Source organism: Bidens hawaiensis, unplaced genomic scaffold, assembly GCF_021521415.1.
Source record: "Bidens hawaiensis isolate Kalapana, Puna unplaced genomic scaffold, B.hawaiensis_p1.1 tig00054277_1, whole genome shotgun sequence".
In the NCBI taxonomy this organism is placed as follows: domain Eukaryota; kingdom Viridiplantae; phylum Streptophyta; class Magnoliopsida; order Asterales; family Asteraceae; genus Bidens; species Bidens hawaiensis.
In genome coordinates this window covers 82,616-83,915 of record NW_027499797.1, presented here as the reverse complement: position 1 = coordinate 83,915, position 1,300 = coordinate 82,616, and the positions used below count along the sequence as shown (strand labels likewise).

At 39.3% G+C, this 1,300-nt stretch overlaps 1 protein-coding gene across 1 annotated transcript; it reads left to right on the top strand.

Moving 5' to 3' along the window:
* The first annotated feature begins 237 nt into the window (after positions 1 to 237).
* On the top strand, positions 238 to 1,089 carry LOC143600555 (uncharacterized). The gene is made up of 2 exons (XM_077078211.1): positions 238 to 720; positions 835 to 1,089. Exons 1-2 carry the CDS (start codon positions 238 to 240, stop codon positions 1,087 to 1,089), a joined length of 738 nt encoding a protein of 245 aa, XP_076934326.1.
* Positions 1,090 to 1,300: the final 211 nt, after the last annotated feature.

The window sequence follows — 1,300 nt, the reverse complement described above, 5'->3', positions numbered from 1 at the left end:
CCCCCCCCTCTGGCTTTTTGACTTGGCGTTTTGGGCAAAGCGTTTTCTACAAAACGCTATCATGGCACAAACTTTAAAAATATATTTGACCGTTACAAACGGTCATATTACCGGTTTTTTTAAACAAACGTTTTCTGTATAATTATCTTCATCCCCAATCAAAACTCACCAATTAATAATCCTTTCTTTCTTAAACTTTATATTTTCTCACACCAAATTCACTGTAAAACCTAATCTATGGATTCTCCCACTTCTATATATAACCAACTTTTCGGGCCCGACCAACAAGTCAAAGACGACGCAGAGGAAGAGGCGGTTACGAGTGCTATTGTGCTCGCGACAACTTATATGAATTCTATTAGCTCTTCTCCACCCCCGGTTATGAAAAGAACACATATCGAACGAGACCATATTTGCGCCAACAATCGTTTGATTGCGGATTACTTCAACGACTCGTCGAAATACAAGAACCCGAAGACTTTTAGGCGTCGCTTTCGAATGTCTAAAGATTTATTTATGCGCATTACCAAATATTTGGAGCGTGAGCTTGATTACTTTAAGCAAAAAACCGAACGATTAAGGGACGCTAGGATTCACAACTATTCAGAAGGTAACGTAAGCCATACGGTACTCACCTACGAAAATACGTCTGACATCGATGACGAGTATTTAAATATGGCGATAAAACAACTCGGGACACCTTGGAGTATTCTTGTTACGGTACATTTCTTTTTTTTAAATAATTATATCACTTGTTCACTATAATTAATTATTTTATAAATTGTGTAAAATATAGGAATATTAAAACTATATGGACCACATTATCTAAAAGAGCCCAACTGGAACGATCTACAACGTCTTTATGAGGCACATGCACGCATGCATGGTTTACGCGGCATGATCGGGAGTGTATATTGTATGCATCAAGAATGGGCTAATTTTTCAACTTCATGGCGAGGTCAATACACACGAGGTGACCAAAAGGGATCAACAATCAGCCTTCAAGCGATTGCTTCATACGGCCTTTGGATTTGGTCGGCGTTCTTTGGTGTTCCTGATTCCAACAATGGCATAATCGTTTTAGAATAATTGCCTGTGATAGAGGGTTACATCTCTGGGGCCATCCCCGTCGCTTCGTTTTGGGCTAATGATAACTACTACGATCATGGGTACTATCTGGGCGATGAAATATATCCGGAGTATGCGATTATCGTGCAAACATTTAGAGACCCGTAGGATGAAAAAAGACAGTATTTTAAGAAAGTACAAGAGTCTTCGAGAAAGGATATCGAGACGTGAT